General features: G+C 39.0%; 2 protein-coding genes across 7 annotated transcripts; both read left to right on the forward strand.

Moving 5' to 3' along the window:
- The first annotated feature begins 1,583 nt into the window (after positions 1-1,583).
- LOC104603066 (uncharacterized) lies at positions 1,584-3,313 on the forward strand. Of its 2 annotated transcripts, none has more exons than XM_010267000.3 (4): positions 1,584-1,956; positions 2,084-2,205; positions 2,616-2,726; positions 2,939-3,313. In XM_010267000.3, the coding sequence occupies exons 1-4, from the start codon at positions 1,741-1,743 to the stop codon at positions 3,048-3,050; spliced, it is 561 nt and encodes a 186-aa protein (XP_010265302.1). In that variant the 5' UTR covers positions 1,584-1,740; the 3' UTR covers positions 3,051-3,313. The 2 variants fall into 2 exon arrangements, with proteins under 2 accessions (XP_010265302.1, XP_010265301.1); XM_010266999.3 differs by having other exon boundaries at positions 1,595-1,956; positions 2,568-2,726.
- Positions 3,314-7,750: 4,437 nt separating this feature from the next.
- LOC104603063 (BED zinc finger and hAT dimerization domain-containing protein) lies at positions 7,751-21,672 on the forward strand. Of its 5 annotated transcripts, XM_010266996.3 has the most exons (7): positions 7,751-8,239; positions 8,346-8,395; positions 8,491-8,578; positions 12,087-12,159; positions 18,869-19,090; positions 19,354-20,207; positions 20,328-21,672. In XM_010266996.3, exons 3-7 carry the CDS (start codon positions 8,567-8,569, stop codon positions 21,240-21,242), a joined length of 2,076 nt encoding a protein of 691 aa, XP_010265298.1. In that variant the 5' UTR covers positions 7,751-8,239; positions 8,346-8,395; positions 8,491-8,566; the 3' UTR covers positions 21,243-21,672. The 5 variants fall into 5 exon arrangements, with proteins under 5 accessions (XP_010265298.1, XP_010265297.1, XP_010265295.1 ...); XM_010266995.3 differs by having other exon boundaries at positions 7,751-8,395; XM_010266993.3 differs by having other exon boundaries at positions 8,346-8,578.
- Positions 21,673-21,732: the final 60 nt, after the last annotated feature.

Here is a 21,732-nt window from a genome sequence, read left to right on the forward strand (position 1 = left end):
TATCCTATGTCAATAACAAACAAAAGATATCTAACATTAACTGATTATCATCAAACTCAAAGTAGGATGAACGGCACAGATCATATTCATCCATCTGCTATTAAAAGTAAGTTAATAATGATTCTAACTCTCTCTCTCTCTAGGGTGCCTGAAAATTGAGGCATTTATTATGGTAGCATACACAGTTGGGACTTGGGAGGTAGGGAATTCCTTTATGTGACCTACAAAATTCAGTGCCATTTGTTCTGGCAAATTCTGAGGCCTCTGATTTATTGTTTTTCACCATTTCAACCCATGCCCTCTGAACATTTTGTGCTGGTCTGGTCATGATTCATGAATGATGAATCACCTTTTATTAATTAATTATTTTGGTGGGTCAGGCTCAGGAGCTCTCAGTAATATTTCTGTCAATAAAGAATAGATCCTCATCTAGCTCTACCCTCTTCACTCTTCAGTCTTCAAACAGTAGCCACCCCCACAACTGCCAAAAGGCATGACTGTGGTTTTGACAACTGGACTGGATTGAAAGGTCGGTCCGGTTTTGGACTCCAAAACCATTTGGTTGGGATTCAAACCGGAGGACCGAACTGGTTGACCCAAGAAGCAGTGGTCAAATCAGTTTTTAAAACCATGTATTCCCTTCCGGTGGCCAGTGGGCCAAACCTTACCATGCTTTAGGATTCACCCTTCAATGTATCATTACTTTGTGTATTTATTATACTCTGACCCTGTCAATCTACATGTGAGTGAGTCCTCGGTTCGGTCCTCCCAGAAAAGAAGATGACGATAAAATTGATGGACTCGGTTGTCGAGACTCGAGATGGTAACTCGGCACCACTCCCAAAGCCTAAAGGCTCGAGATCAGAACCTCTCACTCTCTCCGTAGATGATGATAGATCATAGAATGGCCAGTGAGCCACGCGTGCACCCTGCTCTGTCCCCGGCATCCTCGGGTCTCCCCTGCCCCTGATTTATTTGTAACTGTCTCTCTGTACTCTGTAACACAGAGAATTGGAGAGAGAGTTGAAGGAAATTATTGCATGATCCGTTCTCTACGGTTTCCACTTTCCAGCACCATCCTATTCCCACCGGATCTTTAGCAAGGAAATACGGGCGATTGGTGGGCCCTCTCCTGAGTCCTGACCTGACCTTCTTCTCTTCAACTTTTGTGGTATGTGCCCACTGCCCATCTCACACGTTGTGCTTCCTACATTTTACTCGTTCAAAGTTTTCAACACGTCATCCTTTTTTTTTATCATGAACACTTCAACCAATGAAATGGATGGCCGAGATCCGTCAATCTATAGACGTGCCAACATTATTCTTATTTATTATATTATACTATGCTATTAATATAATAGACTTATATAAAGAGAAGAAACAAAGCCGCCGTTGGGTTCCCGAATTAGCCACGTGGAAAGCTTGGCCGCACTGTGTAATGAATGTTCCCGTATTAATATGCACCACGTCAGCTAAGCATTTCTGTGTCCCAACTCTCTCGATGACCTGGGGTACACCTTGGAGGCCGACATGGATCCATTTAAGAAGTCATCGACTCATCGTTGATGGATAGAATCTTCTTTGTAACCTCAATACCATCCGCAAACAAACAGAAGAACACGGAAAAAAGGAAGTGTCGAGAGAGAGAGAGAGAGTAAATAAAGTTAGGATGAGAATGAATTTTCAAACCCTAAGGCTTAAGTCGTAGAGGAGGAGTTGGGGTTGGAGGTGGCGAAAGAGATGGGGAAAATATTAGTGGTGGTGGAGGATGTAGACGCAGCTCGAATGGCGCTGCAATGGGCTCTCCAGAACTTGCTCCGCTACGGTGACTCCATCATACTTCTTCACGTTTTCCCCCCCTCAAGATCAAAAAGCAAGAAGAAACAGAGAGTTCTCCGATTGAGAGGCTTTCAATTGGCTCTCTCTTTCAAAGATATCTGCAACACGGTGCTTGATGTATGCATATACATACCGTCTTTTCTTTTTGATCCTTACTCTCCTAGCTAGTAAAATTCATTCATCTTTACTTCTTCGACTAAGTTTATAGATTCCTTAGATGAATTGGAATCGATTCAATTTGCAGGCGAAGGTGGAGATTGTCGTCAGGGAAGGTGATTTAGAGGGTCGGACGATTGTGTCGACGGTGAGGGAGATTGGAGCTTCGGCGTTGGTTGTCGGACTCCATGATCAGAGCTTTCTTTACAAGTAAGTAAATCTGTGATTTCTCTTCTCTTTCCCATATTCGCTTTCAAATTTCAATCAATCTCATATGAAAAGATGAAACATATCAATCTTCAGGCTTCCGCCTTCCAGTTTACAACTTTGGGCTGATTGATTCATCATTAGTCACCTGAAGTCAATTCAATTTTAGAGGGTCTCCAGCATGGTGCCCCCAAAACGGACCCTGAATGGGACCTACAAATTTGAATTCTTGGAATTCAGCTACAGCTTGATATGGAAGCATGCTCGATGCTTCCTCGACGAGAGGGAAAATTAAAAACTGAGTACGCCTGAAAACTGTTTCAACTGAAACTCAAAGAGTTGTCGTTTTTACATTTTGTCCACAGGATGGGCATGGCCCACCGCAACATAACAAGCAACCTCCTCAATTGCAGAATCCTTGCCATTAAACAACCATTAACTTCATCAACGACGACGACTAGACCACCGACACCACTAATTTCGACGGGTTTAGAATTCTCCCAGATCGAGATTGCTAGATTGTGGTGAATACCTTTTCCCTTTATTTTACAGTCTTTCTTTTGTATTCTGTTAGCGGGTCAACCGGAAAAAATTCAAGAAGGGTTTTTATGATATTGGTTGACTCGGTGACAGAACCGGATTAACCCACTTGGTGGTCCGGTAGTATGCTTTGATATTGCCCCTATACTTATCCATTTATGTTTATTAACTACATTAATTTTCCACTGGCTTGTAGTACTAGCGTCCCAACTCAAGCCCCACCGCAAAAGATTCCGTACCAAATTCTTCCAAGCCCTTTTCATATAATTTGGAGAAGATCAAGGAAGAGGAGAAAAGAATGCAGTTGAAAAGTAGTAAGAGGTTCTCGGGCATCCGGTCTAATGCCCACAGTGCACAGATTGAACCTATATAACATCATGGGCTGGGCCTGACTCGGGCCTATCTAACTGTGTCCACATGGGTAGAAAGACGTCATTGTAATGAGACAAAGTGGCCTGGGTTTTGACATCAGAAGGGTGATTTTATTTAAGGTCCAGCCTTGTCACTTTCTTTGTACATACATGAATCTGATGCTTTATAAAGTTCTATTATAAGTAACTTTTCGTTTTTCCTTTTCTTCTCTTCTCTTTTTCTGTTTTTTTTCTTTGCTTTTCACTTGCCACCACTTCTTTTGGCCACGGAATTGACATAAGCAACTGTTTCAAACAATTTTGCTGAGTGGATGATTTAATTGAATAAAATAAAAATAATACGGCTGACGAGTTTCAAGTTGATAATTTGAAGAGAGTGATGTAGTTTAGTGAGGGCCAAATGAGCTGGAAACAAAGTAGTGCACACCGGGTTAGGCAATCTATCAAGAATACCGTGGACATGGGGCCATGTGGAGTCCACATCATATGTGTATAGGATACTGGCGTATTCATTCTTGAGAATTAGCATTGGCTCTTCATAGCATATCATGCCATGGTTTTGAAAATCAGACCGGACCAAAAGTTGGACTAGTTGACTCAGGAATCGGTCATGGCTCTTGATTCAGTTTTGGACCCCAAAACCATCGTACCGGGTTGCACACCATTTGACCCAAGAACAATGGTAAAAATGGTACCGTTTCCGGTCCAATTTTCAAAATCATGTATCATGCTATAGGGCGCCTGTGGAACGGACGTACTGTTTGGCGAGCCAATAGAACTTGATATGATACGCCACCTAGCCTGCTGTGCACAAATTTGTTTCTAGCCCATCCAGACTCACTTTAGTGGCCTTTGATTTGAGTCTGGGCTGATTAGGTGATTTTTGATACGTGGCCTCTAGCAGAAATATTCCACTGCTTTAACATGTAGACTTGTAAAATACAAGTGGGTTCTTTTTGAGTGAATGATTGGGATTTGGGCGTGGTTGGTGATGTCTGGTTTGATTTACAGTTTGGTTTGGTTTGACTCACAGTTTGCTTCTAACGTGTAGTTTTGTGCGACCATCATCAATTCAATTTACAATTGTTGATAGAAAATTCATTTGATTATTTTTAATCCCTGAGTGCCAGTAGTGCTCAGCTAATCCTGTCTCTCCGGTTTGGACAAAACAACAGTTGTTCAGTTTATGAGTTCCTCTGGTGGTTGGATACTGAACTTTTTTTTTTTTTGTGTTTTTTTTGCATCTAACCTTAACAGCAAATTGAAAGAAAAAAAAAATCAAAATCTAGGCTAATAGCCCTTTAGAATCGTAGAATGAGCTTTTTTTCGATTTCAACTCTCAAGTATACGTAGATCAGCATCACGAAGATTGCGATGGAGATTACGATGACACAGGGGTAACCACTAAGTCCACTACAGCGCCCGCGGTGAGTATTGTGATTGTCGATAAAGTTGCCGCGTAATCACAAACGTAGACATTTGCATTTGTGATGACTTGGAATCACTTGAAAGTAATGAATGCAATCACTTATGCCCGCGACCGCGATGTCCTTATACATGTTCATGGTTATTCGAAACCTCAGCAAATAGAGCTCGCCTCATGTGTAGGTGTGATGGCCTATGGTGGCTTGCCTCGTCATAATAAGCCATGTGACCGAGACATGTCATCACTTAAAGAGTCTTGCTCTTAACACGTGACTGCAAGCAGGCATGCAAGAGTTGTAGTCAGAAACAGGCCACGTGATAGTTCCAAGGTAAAGGAAATCCCAATCCTAAAAGATCCTCAATTGACACGTGACAAAACCCTGATAAAGCTTATTCATTAGGTATTCAAATAATCGTGATTCACTTTTCGAATAAGAAAATTTCCTTTTTATACATTTCCCGTTGTAGCTTCAGCGATCCATCTTAAGAGTACTGAGAGAGATTTTTTGCCTCCCAACCCTCCTTTGCAACACCCTATCTCCCTCCTTACTAAAATTCAAAATTTCATTTTTATACATTTCCCACTATAGTTTCAGCGATCCGCCTTAAGAGTACTGGGAGAGATTCTTTGCCTCCCGACCCTCCCTTGCAACACCCCATCTCCCTCCTCACTAAGATTCTTCCTATTCACACAGTCCTCTGATCATCCTCTGTCCTTCAGTGAGACCAATATCCTCTGCCTTACCACCCCACTTACACCAACATTATATTACCTAAAGAAATATCACCCTTGTTATGATATTTGATATAAATATATAACATTTATCTAGTACATTAGCTCTTCACTAATGTCAAAAAAGTAAAGAAATAAAAAAAAAATATTTCATAAAATTTTAGAAGTGCTATTAGGAATATGTAGGGTGTCCACGTAGGAAAATCCATGCAAAACTGATTAAGGTAAATCCGCTACTTATTGTTTTAATGGGCATGTAAAACCGAGTAAGACAACATGCATAACTGCCAAGGTTCTTTCAGCATCATAAATTATCATTGGAAATAATAAGTAGTGAGATAGAATCTGCTGAAAGTGAAAAAGTGTGTAAACATATTGAAAGCACAGCGTATAGTCATACATCTTGGATTATCTTTCCATGAATTTAACATATAAGTACAAGAGATGTTCCTAATAGTTTATCATTTGAAATAACAAATAGGACTGTTGAAATAAAAAAAAAAAAGTGTATGGATGCATTGAAACACAGTATATAATAGCATCTATTAGAACATCTTCCCATGAATTTAACACACAAATACAAAAAATGTTTCCAATGTGTGACTGGATGCCGTGCTCTCAGCATGTTTGCACACCTTTTGCTTTCAGCAGATCCAGACCCATGAGTAACAACCTCTTATGTGCAACGAGAGGTGGATATGTTCATGTTGTGTGGCTAGATGCCATGCTGTTAGGGACAAAGAAGTCTAGGCCCATGTACAATGTTTTGTTCAGAAAACGTGTGATGTACTTCAAAATAACTACATATGTTTTATGCTGTTTTCATATGATCATATCCAAGCAAAGAAGAAAATTTGTTTCTCCTCAGCAATTGTTTTTGTTTTAAAAAATGAAACCATTGAGATGGACAAACACCTACAGAAGAAAAACAACACAATCTGAATAATCCACCCCATCTGGCCTCATATAAATTTCAATTCGATTTAAATAATCTACATCCTCAGATAGTATATATACTTAAAATTTATATTAATGTTGCTTTTTTACTATAGCCATTGGTTCGAATTTCATAACATTTATTTTCAATCACCTTCAAAATTTTGCTAAAAATGATGGAGTCTGAACTCTTCCCAATAAAAAATTGTTTCAACACATTCCAACATAATCAATGTCTGCACATATCATACAAGGTGGGTCCCAATCTTATAATGAGGTGTGCAACAGATTGTGTTGTGTTGGGATGAAATTTCCTTAATTGACGAATTACATAATCTTTTGAAAATAATGCTGAATTTGGTCAGCGGGAAAAATATTAAAATTTTTAGACCAAAATGCCCTCCAATAAAAAAAGTCTAAAGTCTAAACTATCACTCTTCATCTTTTTTATTCTTTCCTTTTCCTCCAAAATTCAGTGGCTCACACAAAATGAAGATCTTTTTTGGTACAAATTTTGCATCCCAAAAACTGATGCAAATATCATCTTCCTCCTACCTCAATATTTTCTTATATACACTCAAAATGAAGATCTTTTTTGGTACAAAATTTGCATCCCAAAAACTGATGCAAACATCATCTTCCTCCTACCTCAATATTTTCTTATATAAAATGGGGACCACACCATCTTGCTTTGTACCTTATACTCCCAAACAAGTAACCCTTTTCCTGTATTCGCTCATTTTATATTAAGTGGAAACCACTTCATTTTGCTCTCATTTATTATTATTATTATTTATTATTATTATTATTATTATTATAATGTAACTCACCAAACAAACTAATTTTTCCTCGTCTTCATTCTCAAATTGAAAGTTAACATTAAAATGTTTGCCAAGTTCTTGTGAACATGGATCCACATGAAAAGATTGGTCCATAATCTATATCAGATTAAAAGAGGGGAACTTCGACCATTCAAACAATACAGAGTCCACCATGGTTTGAAGTCCAATCCATTTTATTTGGACCTTAGATAGAGCCAAGCCTGCGAGTCCAACCCCTTTGGCCTTTGGGCTTTTTTTGTTATTTATTTTTCTTGCTAACTGGCCTTGGGCTTGGTAACATAGAAGAAAGCCGGACTCTAGCTTATAAAGGCGCTGCTGCATGATTTTTACTTTTTAGTTCTAACCACATATACACAAAGCTTGTAGCCATGTATCTCGTATGGGCCAAGCCAGAGACTTCTACAGAGATGGCTTCATTTTGAATTTTCAGTGAACAGCCCAAATATCTTTGGGCCCACTTGGCCCAAAAGGAAACCTTTGAGGCTCTGACCTCACCTTAAAAGGTTAAAAATGTCAACTTGGATTGGACTTTCGGAGTTAGGAATCCGGGGCTTTGGAAGGTGGGCCACCTATTGCGTGATTGCGTTCCACTTTTCTTTTTTCTAAGACGAAACTACCCTTTTTATTTTGTCGCTTTGTTTTCTCTCTCAGCACTTCAGCAGTATAAAAATGTGTAGTAGCCCCACTGTTTTTTGAAGAAGAACGGTCAGCTTATCGGCTACTCCACTGGGCTAAAACCTTGAAATCAAAGTGGACCACATCAATACATCGAGGGCCGTGATTCACGGTCTTAGCCCGGCGCTGCTGCACAGTATCGGCTGGGTGTCGGCACTCGGCACCCGAATGAATCGATAATCCGGTCGAGTCGCGAGCCGACCGACCATTCGCATGATCGGCCAGCCGAGCCACGCTTTTGGAATTCAGACTCTGCTGTCCATAAATAAAGCAAGCGGGGCGTCGTTAAGCCGTCGAGAAGGCGTCAGTCAGATTGGAGTTGGATGGATTGGAGAAATCGCTCCTTAAGCGTCGCGGCTCTGCTAAAACAAGAAGCTTCGACTTCTCTTCTCTCTCTAAACGACTGATCTATCTTCTTTCTCTCTTAGCTCTTTTGTCTCGCTCGGCTCAGATCGGCTCAGATTCTGCTTCGATCCGGCTTCGTCTCCCCCAGTCATCACTTTCTCCCTCCCGCGGTAACTCTCTGCAACTCATCGTTCTGCTCCGTGTTCCCAATCTCTCATTTGGGTCTTCTTTTTCCTGTTACTACTTCTTTGTGTTGAATTGAATGTTCCCGTTCAGTATTTCAATCGAGCATCAGCGATGTCGCTGTCCGGCTAGGAAGCCTTCAAGTACGTCACATGGTGAATGGGTTTCCTTGCTGTTCGGAAACCCTAATTGTCAGTGTTTGCGTCAAATTTGATTTTTCTTGTTCCGTGCTGTTTAGATTGTCTTTCATCGGAGTGGACTTGAAGGGTGAAGTAACCCTGCCGGCCCTTTCTGAAACTTTTGCTGCTAGCTCAATGAACTTTGAGGTAAAAGTTGCTCACTTTTGTAATCACAATTTGCAAATGCTTCTTCTAGTAGACTTTTTGTGCTTTCAATAGTATATAGGATGGTTCTATGAGTATTTTAACTTTTATTTATTTTTAGTGTGGTTAGCTTATTGGAGCGTTTGTCACTTATCGTTCTTAATTGTTCGAATTATAGAAGCTTATTGCCGATCCTATCAGTAGAATGAACCTCAATTGTGTCGTTCCTGTCGATATCTTTTTAGTGATCACAGTTTATGTACTTAACCATCTAGGTTTTGCAGATGTATCCATTGAATTAAGATGCTACCAATCATTAGATGCATACAAGTAAACAAGAAACAATGGAATAGTAATAGTCTAGACTCTAGACAGTTGCTACAATTTGAGATTTTGAACGTATGCACCAATGAGCATCTCACCTTTATTGTAGGTCTTATTGCCCAGACCATAATGAAACAAACAATTCTTTGGAGAGCTCTCCACATTTGATGTACAAACTCTTGTTTTGATGGCAGGCTTTGATTTATATTTTACAGTTTTGTACAGTGCCAGAGTTGCAAAGTCATTTTTAGTTCTTAACATCAAGAGTAATGATTACAAATGTGGTTTCTGACAGCACAAGATCAAGATAGACTAGATAACAATTGGATGGATGGTCATGGTAGGACAGAGAAGCCCATGCCTTCTGAGAGCCTAATTATATAACTTGGTTTTTCTCTTCAGATATGAGAAAAACGTCTAACTATAAATTTGGGTCAGTAATAATGATATATTGGCTAAAACATGCTCAATTGGGTAAATTAGTTTTTATTTTTCTGGAACCTGGTTCAACCCAATGTCACTCATGAGCAATATTTTTTCTTTCAAAGAAAACTAAAGTTTCTGGATTATTTTTGAGTCTTTGACATGGGATCAATAAGGTCTTTAATTTCTGGGTTCCTTTCTATTCCGTCTTCTTTTCTTTGATATAGCAGAAAAAGAAAGCTAGACAAGATGATGATCAGCCCAGTGCCACAAATTCTCAAAAGCTGTCCTAGCTAAGACTTGATGATCCTGAACATCTACTGTGCCTTCTTTGTGATGACCAATCAAGATGTTATTCATGTAGTCAAGTGAAAGCAGAAGCCATGCTTGAAAACATAAATGATCAGTAAGAGTTGAACAGTGACTCAAAATTAAAAAAAAAAAGAAAAAAGAAAAAAGAAAGCCGAGCTCTAACTCCACTGGAGATCATGTGAACAAAAAGCCATGAATGAACCATCCCAATGACATTTCTGAGAACCTGTTCAACAGATTGCTGCCTACTATAAAAAATTTCATAGTTCCTTTCCTCCAGATAGTCTAAATGACTAATACTCCATATAACAGAACCTCTTCTACTTAAGTTCCCCAGTTTCCAGCAGGAAAAGAGCTTCCCCATCAATAGGGGAAAGCACCAAGAACCCTGAAATTACTAAGAAAATGGGCCCATAGTTGCATGGAGAAGCTACAGTGTACTAGCAAGTCATTTGTAGGTTCAGTTTCAGAATGACATAACCAGCAAGGGGTGTAGTGCAGAGAGATTCCTCTACCAAGGTTTAAAATGTCAATGTCGGTCATCCAAATATAAGAAACATGTCAGAAATGTCGGAAATATTGTAAAAATTATAGACATGGTGGAAACGTTTTAAAATAAGCAAAATATACAAAAGTATTTTATGAAATGACAAAAGAAGCAATAGGCACACCTTTTTAAATTATTATCTTGTTGCAAATCATTAAACAAAGCTAAGAAACTAAGGTTATAGACAAAAGAATACATTCTGAAGTTGCCCTGTATACTTTAAGATTCAGAGCTTCATGATAAAATGAGTTAAAGCAAAATTTTAACTTATAGAAAATGTAAATGATTGTAATAGATCAACCTAATAATCTATTACACTAACAAAGAACTAAAATTTAACTTCATGTTTAAAATGAATATTTGAGCTAGCTCAAAGTGGTAAACATGTAAGTTAGGCAGACAATAAAATTGTTACTTAACATATATACAACATTGTACCAACTTATGTTATAATACTATTTCTTGGACTCCACATAGTACTAGTAGTGTTCACTAGGAAATATGTTGATTCCAGTAAAATTTCATGTCGCTACCCATGGAAGTGAAAATGGAAATATGTTGTGGAAACTATTTGTTGTCTGGTAGTGTTCATTGGGGAAATGTTGATTCTGGTAAAATTTCGTGTCACTACCCATGGAAATGGAAATATGTCATGGAAATTAGGGACATTTTAAACTATGTCCTCTACTAATGAAGCTCTCTACAATGAGGCATTTATCCAAGCAGCAGTAAGAAAGAAATCTTGGAGGGCACAGCATGGATCCAGATGGCATGATGGTCCAGGAGGAAGGAATGCTTGGGGCAATGATAAAGCAAGGGAAAGGCTTAACCAAGAATCAGGGTGATCAATTGCCCAAACTATAGTGTTTGGTGTGTTAGGATTAATCTGGTTGCTGATTAGCAAATCTGAAAGACAAGAAAAGCCATCAGCCCTTTTTTTTTTTTTTTGAAAAAGGTAAGGTATTGTATTAAACCGCAAAAAGAAAGAATCAGGGTGATCTGGTTGCTGATCACCAAATCTGAAAATACTAGAAAAACCATCAGCTTCCTAGCATGAAGGTTCCTCCTTAACCGTGGCTACCACATAGCTCCATTGTCATCTGAGCAAGAGCATTTTGAATCTTCAGCAATGAGGATATGAGAAGGGAAGCATTCCATGTGAGGTCTTCTGCTGCACTAGACATCAGTCTATACTCTTGTATTAGAAACATCTTCCATTCTAACTTTTGTGCCTTAAAATTTAGATAAACTTTTTGTGACTTGCCAAAGGCTACATCTGAAAGAAGATCTAATCTCTGTTACATCCCAACCAAAATTCCAAATACTACTTGGTAGCAATGTGGTGTCTCCACAAGTCATCTTGATCATTGGAGAAACGCCAATGACATTATTTATTTTATTTCACATTACATCCTAGCATTTAAGAATTTGATCTTTAGAAGTTTTTGCACATATTTAGACAGTATTTGGTATTTTAGTAATTTTAACCATTGTGTTTGAGCATAATCAACAATGTAATAGTACCCTGATTGGGTTTTATTTATTTATTTATTTTTTATTTGCATTAATGGGCATCAAAAAACGTTTTTTTCCTGTTTATACTAAAACACTAATGTGGCAAGTTTGCTAAATGCAACAGTAGAAAAATCCATTTACATCAAATACCCTCTTAGTTATTTTATGATAATCTAAGGGGATTCTTTTATCCAGTAATTGAGCACCTTGTTCTTTAAGAAGGCTTCCCATTGTATAGAAATCAGTATCAATCTGTGCATTTCTCCAATGTAGTTTCTTAATAATCTTCTTTTTGTCCATTTCCCTGCAATTAAAATGGTAGAATCTTTTCTTGTAAGTTCTACATATTTTTGTATCTTTTTCTTTTGACAAAATCTGTTGGATTGTCAGGCAGGAACTGTCAGTGGGAAATCAGGGAACCTAATGGAGTGGAATGTTAATAATGCATTTAAAAGCTTAAAAGGTAATGATGTTTCTATCATGCTTCAAAATTGCACTACCTGCAGACATGATTTGGTTTTCCAGTTTAAACCATTGAAAGAAAAAGCTTGTCTTGACACTCCTTTTTCCAGTTGATCTGACTTTTGTCATTTACTTTTATGTTTTAAAGGTTGTTTTAGTGTTTCCCCTTATATTTACTTCTGCTTTTGTGATATACATTCCTTGGGCTACACTTGAGCTCTTGTGTTTAAAGTCTTGTTCTAGGTAGTGGGATGTTGTCTTTGATGCATTCTAGTGTGTCCTTTAACATGCCTGTGAAAGGGTTGGATTTGGAATTTGGGGTAGACCCAATAAAATACACTTGTTATATTTACATAATGTTATATTTGCAAATATCATCTTTACATAATGTTATATTTACAAAGCTTTTGATACCTTTCCCCACTAATCCCCTACTGTTCCCAGTCAAAGTTGTGTGGAATGGCCCTTCTCCCCCTAAGTTCAAAGCATTTTGTATTTTTGTTGGAAAGCCTCAAAGAAGATAATGAATATTAGAAATACGCTTTAGAGAAGAAGAAGACCATTTTGGCATTTGCTCCCTCATGCATGTATCCTCTGCTTCAAGGATTGTGAAAATTGATGTAGCACTATACCGGAGCAGCAATCTTCTGGAGTATATGAAATGAAAGAATTTTTAATAACAATGAGCAGGAGAACATGGTTCTTGGATCCTTAGGTACATGATAAGGGAAGTTGGTATATTGGATCTCATCCAAATTGCTCATTCAATTGGGGGCCTAGATCTGCCAACAGTCTGGCAGATGCTCTTGCAATCTTGCTAGGGAATGAGTGGCTAGAGGATTATTTATTGCAGGTCACCTGATCCAGGAAGGGTATTTGTAAGATTGTGTATCAGTTTTTTAGGGGCTACTATTGGCATACACTAATGTCTTGTAATAAGGTGTACACTAACTAATAAAAATTCATCAAAAGTCATGGGGGTGGCTTTGATTGGTCAAACGCTCAAACATGAGATATTTCGGTATGCTACCCACCCACTATCATGTTTGTGAATTTAACCAATCAAAACCACCCCTGTGATTTTTTTTATGAATTTTCATTGGTTAATGTCTGCCTTAGTGGAAGGCATTAAGTGTAGGAGAACTGAACTTGTTTTTTAGTGTAAAATGTGTTGAATCGGGTCATCTTTCAGCTGTTGTAACTTTCTCCCTCCATTCCTAAAACTTGGGAATGAAAAGCATTTCACTTTCCTTTTGATATTAAGAGAGAAAAGGACAGACTACAGAGGGTACAAGCTTTGGTGATAAGGCATCACCATCAAGGTATATAATGCCCAACACCAAAGCCCTCTCAGAAACACCGTCACCACACTAACAAAGTAATTATCAATAAACAAATCATTACATTCTTGTCCACTCAACCGGCCACCCGAGACCAAACAAAATAACACTCCCTTCTTAGACCCAAAAATGATTCAGACTTGGTCACCTAAAATCACTTAACCTTTTCTTAATATCATAGAAGCCTCACTGTGCATATCTTCTATACAAAAATAGTATAAAGTCCCATAGTTGTCAGGGTGCCAAGGTGTAGCTAGGCAACCAGGGAATACCTATTTTGCATAGTAACCAGAAATCTTCTGCACTAACAATTAGCAATTATATAATCAAATAACCACAAATTCTGTATGAAAGCATAAACAATCATGATATTCATAGAAGGCCATTTAAATATAAACTTAGCCCTGTTTTAGCACTAAAAAATAAACAAAAAGGAAGGGGGAGGAGCCCCTTGTTTAGTACCAAAGCAGCAGCTGAAAGTGATAAAACAGAAGAAGTTGCTCTTTCTTCCAGTCCAAATCCTAAGTGCCAACCAAGGAGCAAATCTGAAATCTGAACCCTAAGTCTCCAACAAAAAGGAAGGTGAAGTCAACAAATAGAAAATCATGTTTTAATGTGTTATATTAATTATGATTTAGTGTATCATTGCGTAACTTAATATTTTTTTGGGTAATAAAATAAAATTTATTAAAAACGCAAAAGAAGATACAAGAAAAGTGACCACCAGTCACCCAAGAGATGAACAAAAACCTTAACCCAACCTAACCCTAGGGCCAGCCAATACTTCAAAACAAAAGTACAAAACCATAAAGAACCAAAACCCCCCACTTCCTTGACAGGGAAGGTTTTCTTTGCTTGAAAAATGGATTTTGGGGTGGGGTGGGTTTTGGGATTTTACAACCCGACGGATACAGGTGGGACTGGTGTTAGGCTAAAACCGACCCTCCCCAACCCGCATATTGTGAAGGACAATTGATAGTTTATCTGTTTTGTACAATTTTTAATCAAATAATTGGAAACTCTGATGTTTGTGAGTTTTGGACCCAACCTGTCAACCTGACCCACCCCACCCTCAAAATGCAGAGAGGGTAGGATTGGGGAGGGTTATGCATTGTCATGTGCAAGGAGGGTTTGCATTTTGAAAATCCAACCCGCTATGGGTTTTGGTCTAGAATTTACAAATCCCTCCCAAATCCGCCCTGTTGCCATTCCCTATTCATGCTCCCAATAATCATTGCCAGGCAGCTTCTCCCTTAGCTTGGATCAGAACCTCATTGCTTTTCTTGGAATCTCTCTTTGACTTCTTTATCTTCTTGCTAGGCCCAATCCCAAATAATCTTCGTTTTATCCTTGCAAAATACTTTTGAAACCTTGACAGTTTGACAATTTTTCTGATTTCTAGAATGTCTTACTGCATTGGGGATCCTAATAGATTCTTTCAATTCAGATCCATAGAGCAATTGTAAATTTATCTAGCTCCAAAATTGTATTCTTCTCAAAGGTCAGTGAAGCTTCCACCTCTCCCCCCTTTATGTCAACAACACTTATCTCTTACCTTGGCCTCCTATTGTCTAGAGCATCTTCTGGCCCTAAGTTAAGGCCAGCTACTTCAAATCCAAATTAGTTTTCATCGGATACTTCCCTCCGATTCTTTAAATGTCTACCTCACAAACTCTTCACCTCCCAAGAAAAACAAATCCTATAATTTACTGACCTCCACCACCTTGCAGATCAACTGTTTTATTAATTTAGATGTGTTTCATCTGAAAATCTTTTTTTTTTTTTTTGAAGAAAGGTTAACAGAATATATTGAAGGTTAACTGAGTCTGAAATAAGTTAACAAAGTACAAGGCCTTGAAAGGCAGAAACAGAATTGCATAGGTAGAGAAGCATCAGAAAACATATTTTCTCTATGGGCTCCACCCTAGGAATCCAAACCAGCTTCATATTCTGGGTATTTAGAATATCTCTGGCTTCAGCCAGCAGATGAGCAAACCTCCAATGGCCTCCAGTCCTCTGCCTTAACCAGTTTATTGTGTTAGCTGAGTCGCCCTCGATTGATAAAGAGGAAAGGCCTAACATTTTGATGAAACAAAGACCTGTGAGGTCAGCTAATATCTCTGCCTTGGTGGCATCAGCTCTCCCAATCAGACCACTGAAAGCCCAAAGGATGTTTCCCCCACTCCCACAGATTACTCCTCCAACTCCTGCTTGACTTGTGGACTTTTGAGCACTGCCATCAAAGCTTAGAGTTAACTGGTTCTACTCCCTAGGACAGGATGTTAGAGTCAAAGGATCTGTTGTTTCTTTCTTCCCAGACTCCCCATAACACTGTGTGGGTCACCGTGCTCCAATAAATTTTGCCCCTACTTCCAAGGCCTTTGCAGTGCCATTGTTGCAGTAGATATATGACTTGGTTTGGGAATATCCAGTTGAGTCCCACTAGACTGAGAAAGGAACACCAGATTTTCCTTGCTAATGGGCAGTGAGGGAAAAGGTGCTCCGCTGTCTCGCCATTGTTGAGGCAGAGGGGGCAGACATGTGGGGAGATGCATCTGCCTCTGAACTTCTTTTGTAACACATCATAGGTATTTAGTTTCTGTAGGCAGGCCTCCCAAATGAAGAAGGAAACTCTAGGAGGTATATGAGTATTCCATACCTTCTTGGCGGAGAAGGTGGTGTCTTGAAGTAGGAGTTGGTAGTGAACTTGCCATTTGGGTTGGGTTTCCAAATCCGAAGGTTAGGGGTTGAAGGAGAGATGTAGGCTTCACTGAGAGAGTTTACAAGATTTGTTATTTCTGTAGGTTCTGCCTCTCTCACTGAGGCTTCACTGAGAGAGTTTCCAAATCTCTCTGTTTTGGTGCATATGAAGGCTGTCTTCCAAATGCCAAACGGGCCAGAGTTATGGACGATGGAGATAAATGGCTGTCCCCCAACCATTGTTACTCTGCTTCTTCCTTTTTCAAGATTTGGGAAGTCCTTCGACGAGGGGGTGACCATTTCTGGGCTTTGTTCTATGGTTCTTTTTTCTTTTATAGTGTGAGTGCTTGTGCCTTCCTAACCTTCTTTCCCACTAATTACCATCAGCTAACCTTTATCAACCCTGACACATTTGCAGACTCAATTCCATCTTGGTCAGTTCCTGTTTCCTGCTCCTCATCATGCTCTTGCTCTTCTTTAACATCAACCTTCCTCTCTCCTTTGAAATCCTCTGTAAGCTTCTGCATATTTTGTGTATATTGCTGAGTTTCTTTCTTCTCCATTGTCAACCAAATTACTTCCAACTCTAACTTGAGTTAAATTGTCTGTAGTCTTTCCCAATTCCTTATTTAAACTAAAATTTTCCTAATTGTGTAATTTAATATTGTAAGCCACTTCGCAACATTAGTCACCTAGGTGCCCAACTTATTGCCCAGGCTAGTACTTAAGAAGTTGTATGAGTGCCTTTTATGAAACCTTCAAAAGAATGGAGAAAGGTGAAAATCTAAACTTGCCTAGTTTCCCGGGCATTGCCTTGACAGCTTTGTAAGACCACACCGTACACCTTTGGACATTCCTTTCTAATATTAGAATCATCACCTTTATCCCTTCTTGTAGGTGTAAACCATAGAAGTTAGAACCATTCTAGTACTTGTGAAGCATCAGAACCGGAACATGTAGCCCTATAAAAACTTGATCTTGAATCTCAGCTTATTATGGAAATGCTTCATTGGTGTCTACTAAAGATATTCCTAGAAAATCTTTGGTCGTTGAACCATTGTGTGTAAATTAAATCTTGAATCTCAACTAGCTGGTTGTTGAACCATTGTTGTGTAAATTAAAGCATACATGTCGTTGAACTTTAGATTATATCAGCATAGCTTGCCCAACTGTTCAAAAAACATTCAGCAGTGTTGGCTAAAGGGATCCCAAAATTGAGTAGATGATACTGGGTTTTATTCTGATGAATTTGTTCTTCTTGTTATTGCTGTCTGGTTATTAATAAACATATTATATTAAATTGAAGTGAAAAGTATACGATGAGCATATGGCAGAGTAGCCATAGAAACTCCACAAAGCAAAAAAAATGCAGAAGAAATTGTACCTGAGAGGCCTATGCCCACTACAATGTAGTATCCAATTCCCCACTAGGCCCACAAATAAAACTGAAAAGTAGTCTCTATTGATTAAAAAACCTGAAAAAAGCAGTACTGCTATCACAATTAAGGTAGTATTCGGTTCATGGTTGTGAAAAAGGGTAGTATGGTTCCAGAACCATAACAGTCTTTTTTCTTTTTTTTTGAAATGACAATGGAACACAATGCAAAAGAGGTTATTCTAGTCATGTCTCATTTTCTGAACCATGATATGTGGGCATTGATTGTATGATTCATGTGTACATTGACATTCACTATTTACCTTTAGTCGTACAGTCAGAGGCATTATGACTGGAGCCATATTGGTGTGTGATATACACCATGTAACTGGCACGGCAAGCTTACATCAGCGAACCATGTTTCCTAGTTGAAAAAGCTATAAAAGATATGTGAAAAAAAATGCCATTTTGCTAGCTCTGGAACCATGGATAGCATACAAATAGCATAAAGAACAAAACCACAAACTGAACACCCCTTAAAACACCTCGATGTGGGGCTACTGCAAGGTCCATTTGTAGAAGGGGGCATGTTACATGAAAAACTAGTGAGTAATTGAATGTGGATACCAAGAAAAAGGAAATAATTGACTCATATTGTTCAGCACCTATCAACCAAGGGGATGTTGACAAAATACAAACTGTTTGTATTTATTTGTTTTTAAGTCAATTTACACTATCATTTCCTTTAGGAGCAGAGGTATAATACATGGTCTAATAAAGTGGATGTTTTCTTATGAAGCTAATGGAGTTTAGACCTTATATGTGTACAGCAGAAGAAGATAAATAAATGCTATATCGTAGAGTTTCTTGCTCTTCAAATAAAAAGTCTCCTATATCTTCCATTTACTTTTCTTGTTTTCATTGAAATTAATTGTTATCTTATCATGGAGTTATTTCTTTCAATATTTAGTGAACTAAGTCAACATATATTCATGCTACCCTAACTCAGGTGGTTAACTTGCTCTAGAGGACTGGTAATGCTTGAGCCAGTGATTTGTTGCCATATTTTCTCCTAGGGTATTTTTCCATATTGCAACTGATTCATTCTTTGGCGTTGGTTTGCCTCCAGTGGCTTATATTTGTCTGTCAAATGATTATAGAGTGTTACTGCTGATTGGGGACTGAGAGAGAAAATCCCAACTTCATGTTGCGTGTATGTTCTTGTGAGGATTTCTGGCTGTTAGAGATCTAACATTGTTCACTTTCCCTATAATTCTACTTGTCACTATGAGCAGATATGGAACCAAAGGCCATGATGGACATGACCCTCATTCCAAGTATTGATCCAATAGATATTGGCCTGGGTTCTTCAGAGAAAGGGAATGTAGCTCCTCCAGCAAAACCCAGAAAAAAGTCAATGACATCATTGTATCTCAAATTTTTTGAAACTGCTCCTGATGGGAAGAGTCGAAGATGCAAGTTCTGCAAGCAAAGCTATTCTATTTCAACTGCCACTGGTAATTTCTGTGCATTAGATGATGTTTCATCATAGTGAATTTCCATAGTGAAAAAATGAAGGCTGCCTTTTTGTTTTGAATTAAAGAGGTAAAAGGGTGAAAATATAGCTGAAATATTCCATTGCAAGAACTTTTCTGCTCCTAAAGAAGCCCAACTCAACAACTAATGTCCTCGTTTGGGGTTATGATTTTGTCTCTGTTTCACCTAAAAGTTTGTCTTCAGTAATCATTATGTGTTTTATCTATTTTTCTTCTTTGTGAAGGTAATCTGGGAAGGCACCTAAATCATCGTCACCCTGGATACGATAAGATGGGGGTTGGGGATGCTGTCAATAACACAGCACCACAGCCTAGCCCCGTAACAAAGAAACCTCAATCTCAAGTTAAACCGCCCTCAGTGGACTTGGACCATCTTAACTGGTTGCTACTCAAATTTCTAATTCTGGGTTCTCTTCCTCCCTCCACTTTGGAGGAAGAATGGCTGTCAAACTCCTTCAAATTCCTTAATTCATCAGTCAAATTTTGGACTGGTCAAAAGTTCCAAGCAGTTATCCTTGAGGTGTTTAAGAGCATGCGGGATGATGTAAAAGCATATATGGAACAAGTAAATTCTAGAGTCTCGATCACACTCGACTTCTGGACATCCTATGAGCAGGTCTCCTACATGAGTGTGAAAGCCCATTGGATTGATGAGAATTGGTCCCTCCATAATATTCTTCTTGATATCTCTCACATACCTTACCCCTGTGGAGGCACAAACATATATCAATCCCTGGTCAAGGTACTCAAGATGTACAATATTGAAAGCAGGATCCTCTCATGCACACATGATAACAGTCAGAATGCCATGCATTTGGATGGTCAGAAGGTAGTACCCTTCTGCTACATCCCATGTGCGGCTCGGACACTGAACCTGATTATAGAGGATGGATTAAGAACTGTGAAACCAGTAATATCCAAGATCCGGGAATTTGTATTAGAAATGAATGCATCCGTTGAGATTTCAGAGGAGTTCAACAAAACAACAGCAGCTTATCAAGAAGGTTCCTGGAAATTTCCTCTTGATGCTTCGACCCGGTGGAGTGGAAATTACTTGATGCTCGATATTGTGCGTAAGGTAATTAGTCTTGTCCTTAATGGGCTCCTATGCCATGTTTGCTACCACTGTCTAATTTTTGGGCCATTATTGTTTATTCCAGTATTTTAGTGACCAACCTGGAATTGGGATACTATGCAGGCCAGCAAATCAATGGATGCTGTTATTAGGAATCACGAGGATACTCTTGGGAATAGGAATATGCTGCTGAGCCCTGCAGAGAAGAATGCTATCAATATCATGCATGCATACCTAGAGCCATTCTACAAGACCACAAATAACATCTGCACAAGCAAAGTCCTCACTATTGGGCTGGTTCTCTTCTTCATGGACCATGTTTCTGAGATGATTGCCGCCTGTAGGGACTCCCGTCATAATCCTGACTGGCTCAAGAGTACGGCTGAGGACATGGCGAAGAAGTCCCGGAGTTACAATGGTCAGGTCTATAATGTTTTCACATATATGGCTGCAATCCTTGATCCCAGGATCAAGAGTGACCTTATCCCTGAGAGTTTAAATTCAGAGAACAACCTTGAAGAAGCAAGGAACCATTTTATGAGAAATTACTCTACCAGTCATTTCCCTGCCATGGCCAATGGCTACACTGCTCAGGATAGTGAAGATGGAGGTAGTGTCTCTTTTGCAGAGGAGATTGCTCGTAAGAGGCGCAGGGTGAGCATGAGCACAGCCACAGATGAACTCACCCAGTATCTCTCCGAACCTCCTGCTCCCATTCCTACAGATGTTTTAGAGTGGTGGAAGGCAAACAGCACAAGATACCCACGGCTTTCTGTGATGGCTCGAGATTTCCTGGCTGTTCAGGCAACCTCTGTGGCACCTGATGAGCTGTTCTGCAGAAAAGGTGATGAAGTCGACAAACAAAAGTTCTGTTTACCCCATGGCAACATGCAATCCCTCCTCTGCATACGATCATGGATCCAGAGTGGATTCAAGTTGAAGTATCAGTCAGCTGAGGTTGACTATGAGAAGCTGATGGAATCTGCTACTGCAATCACTGATAATGGCTCTACAGGGTTTGACAAGAAACCAAAGTAAGAGATAAAAAGGAAATAAAGATGGGAGAATGTGTGGAAGAATCAGGAATGAATAGGGAGATATGACATACAAGTCTACCAGGAAGGGGAAGATATGGACCCAGTGGAGTTGGTTGGTGATGATCATGATCATGCTTCATATTCTCAGCTGCTGATCTGATATATGTAATTTATGTTTCTCACTCATGTAGAAAAGGAAGACGGGAAGAAGTTTTATCTCTTCCCTTCGCTTTGTTGTATGTAGGAGTAGAACTCTGATGTACAGATTAGATGACAACACTGGAAAGGCTAACCAGGAAGTAATCCATTGAGAGACTAGTTATAGACTGAAACTTCCAAGTGAAGTGTTTTTATTATGTGCCTGTATATGGGCATAATATGGATATTTGTTAAGATTTGCCGTTGGGCAAAGAAAGTGTATCTTATTCTTATATTTGTTTGTTTGCCAGAACCTTTCATCCAAGTGGGCAGCAGGTACGAAACCCATTTGA

Source organism: Nelumbo nucifera, chromosome 4, assembly GCF_055504915.1.
Source record: "Nelumbo nucifera cultivar China Antique chromosome 4, China Antique-T2T, whole genome shotgun sequence".
Lineage (NCBI taxonomy): Eukaryota > Viridiplantae > Streptophyta > Magnoliopsida > Proteales > Nelumbonaceae > Nelumbo > Nelumbo nucifera.

What these genes read in the sequence shown, in the direction of transcription:
- LOC104603066 (XM_010266999.3), top strand. Translation starts at nt 1,741, where the DNA reads ATGGGGAAAATATTAGTGGTGGTGGAGGATGTAGACGCAGCTCGAATG. An exon ending in TCTGCAACACGGTGCTTGAT is followed by an intron (nt 1,957 to 2,083) that starts GTATGCATATAC and finishes TTCAATTTGCAG; the next exon opens with GCGAAGGTGGAGATTGTCGT. An exon ending in ATCGAGATTGCTAGATTGTG is followed by an intron (nt 2,727 to 2,938) that starts GTGAATACCTTT and finishes ACTGGCTTGTAG; the next exon opens with TACTAGCGTCCCAACTCAAG.
- LOC104603063 (XM_019198706.2), top strand. Translation starts at nt 8,405, where the DNA reads ATGGTGAATGGGTTTCCTTGCTGTTCGGAAACCCTAATTGTCAGTGTT. An exon ending in CTAGCTCAATGAACTTTGAG is followed by an intron (nt 8,579 to 12,086) that starts GTAAAAGTTGCT and finishes TTGGATTGTCAG; the next exon opens with GCAGGAACTGTCAGTGGGAA. An exon ending in TGCTCGATATTGTGCGTAAG is followed by an intron (nt 20,208 to 20,327) that starts GTAATTAGTCTT and finishes GATACTATGCAG; the next exon opens with GCCAGCAAATCAATGGATGC.